The sequence below is a fragment of the Protobothrops mucrosquamatus genome, unplaced genomic scaffold (assembly GCF_001527695.2).
Source record: "Protobothrops mucrosquamatus isolate PMUCROS unplaced genomic scaffold, P.Mucros_1.0 scaffold3450, whole genome shotgun sequence".
NCBI classification, from domain to species: Eukaryota; Metazoa; Chordata; class Lepidosauria; order Squamata; family Viperidae; genus Protobothrops; species Protobothrops mucrosquamatus.
In genome coordinates this window covers 23108-24503 of record NW_015389428.1, presented here as the reverse complement: position 1 = coordinate 24503, position 1396 = coordinate 23108, and the positions used below count along the sequence as shown (strand labels likewise).

Below are 1396 nucleotides of genomic sequence, written 5' to 3'. Positions count from 1 at the left end.
ATGGAGAAAGCAGCAGCAGAAGCAGCACCTGGGAGGGGAGGAAGATTTTCATTGAAGCCCTTCTCTTTGAACAAAGCCTTTGAAAGGGACAGAACTGGAATGCCTCTTCCCAACTCAGAAGAAGACAGGACTGTCCAAACCTTGGACTCAGCTGAACTGAGACTGGAATCCCAGCAAGAGGCTGAGATCTCAGATGCTTTTTGTCGGCTGGGAAAACAGGGAAAAAGGAACCCCAGAAACAGAAGAGAAACAGTTTGGTCTAGTGGTTAAGGCACTGGGCTAGAAAAAAATAGTAGGAAGGTGTGTTGGATATGTTTATAGCCCCAAGTTATTTGTGAAAATAATAAAGTCAGGTAATAAATAAATGGATATATAAATAAATAAGCAAGCAGCAAGTAAGCAAACAAGTTAGCTAGCTCCCCAAAGGGAGACACATGGGAGAAATTGACCCATCTTTCAATCACCCAGAAAGGGATACTTACTGAGAAATGCCAAAATCCCAGAAATTGCACACGCCAAGATAAAGCCAGCCACACTAACACCGATGATAAGCCCCAGACTGGAACTGGATCCTGGAACTGTATTGGGAGAAAGAACAAATCACTCCATGGGAACCACAAAATATCTACTTATTGGAGGAAAAGATCTCAAACAGTGAGAAAGATAAGGGGTCTACCAAGTTAAGAAATGTCAGATGTCTTTACGTCATAGGAGACATATAGAATAGAGTAGAGTAGAGTAGAGTAGAGTAGAGTAGAGTAGAGTAGAGTAGAGTAGAGTAGAGTAGAGTAGAGTAGAGTAGAATAGAATAGAATAGAATAGAATAGATGGAAACTGATCAAAGAGAGAAGGAACCTATATCTAAGAAGAAAGAATAATTAATCAGTGGAACAACCTGCCTCCAGAAGTTGTATATGCTCCAACACTGGAAGTTTTTAAGAAGAGACTGGACAACCATCTGTCTGTAATGGTATTGGGTTTCCTGCCTGAGCAGGGATTGGACTAGAAGACCTCCAAGGTCCCTTCCAACTCTACTACTACTATTTATTATTGTTGTTGTTATTATTATTATATATCTGCGCACAATTTCCCTCCCATAATTCTCCAGCTGTAAAAAGAGCCCAGCCTTTCCCTCCCTGCAGCCTCTCACCCTTCAGGTCCAGGTCCAGAGGTTGCTGCAAGCCATTGTGCTCCACGTGGCACCGATAGCGGCCCCTCTCCTTGGGATCGATCTGGATTCCGAGCGAGTAATAGTAGGTCCCATCTGAGTTGGGGGCCAGAGACTCATGGAAGGTGTCTTGCAGCCAGAATTCCCCATCCCTCGTCCAGGAGGCATCGATCTCCCTGGGGTAGAAGCCGTGGATTCGGCAGACGTGCCTCTCCATACCATCAGCTT

At 44.3% G+C, this 1396-nt stretch overlaps 1 protein-coding gene across 1 annotated transcript in view; it reads right to left on the bottom strand.

The window, feature by feature from the left end:
• LOC107297665 (class I histocompatibility antigen, F10 alpha chain-like) overlaps nucleotides 1–1396 on the bottom strand; it is a 16303-nt gene that overhangs the window by 3294 nt on the left and 11613 nt on the right. Inside the window, exons 5-6 of the mRNA XM_015827024.1 lie at nucleotides 1151–1387; nucleotides 483–578 (exon numbers count right to left, since the gene is read on the bottom strand). Coding sequence (XP_015682510.1) covers nucleotides 483–578; nucleotides 1151–1387 — 333 coding nt within the window. The remainder of the gene's footprint in view (nucleotides 1–482; nucleotides 579–1150; nucleotides 1388–1396) is intronic.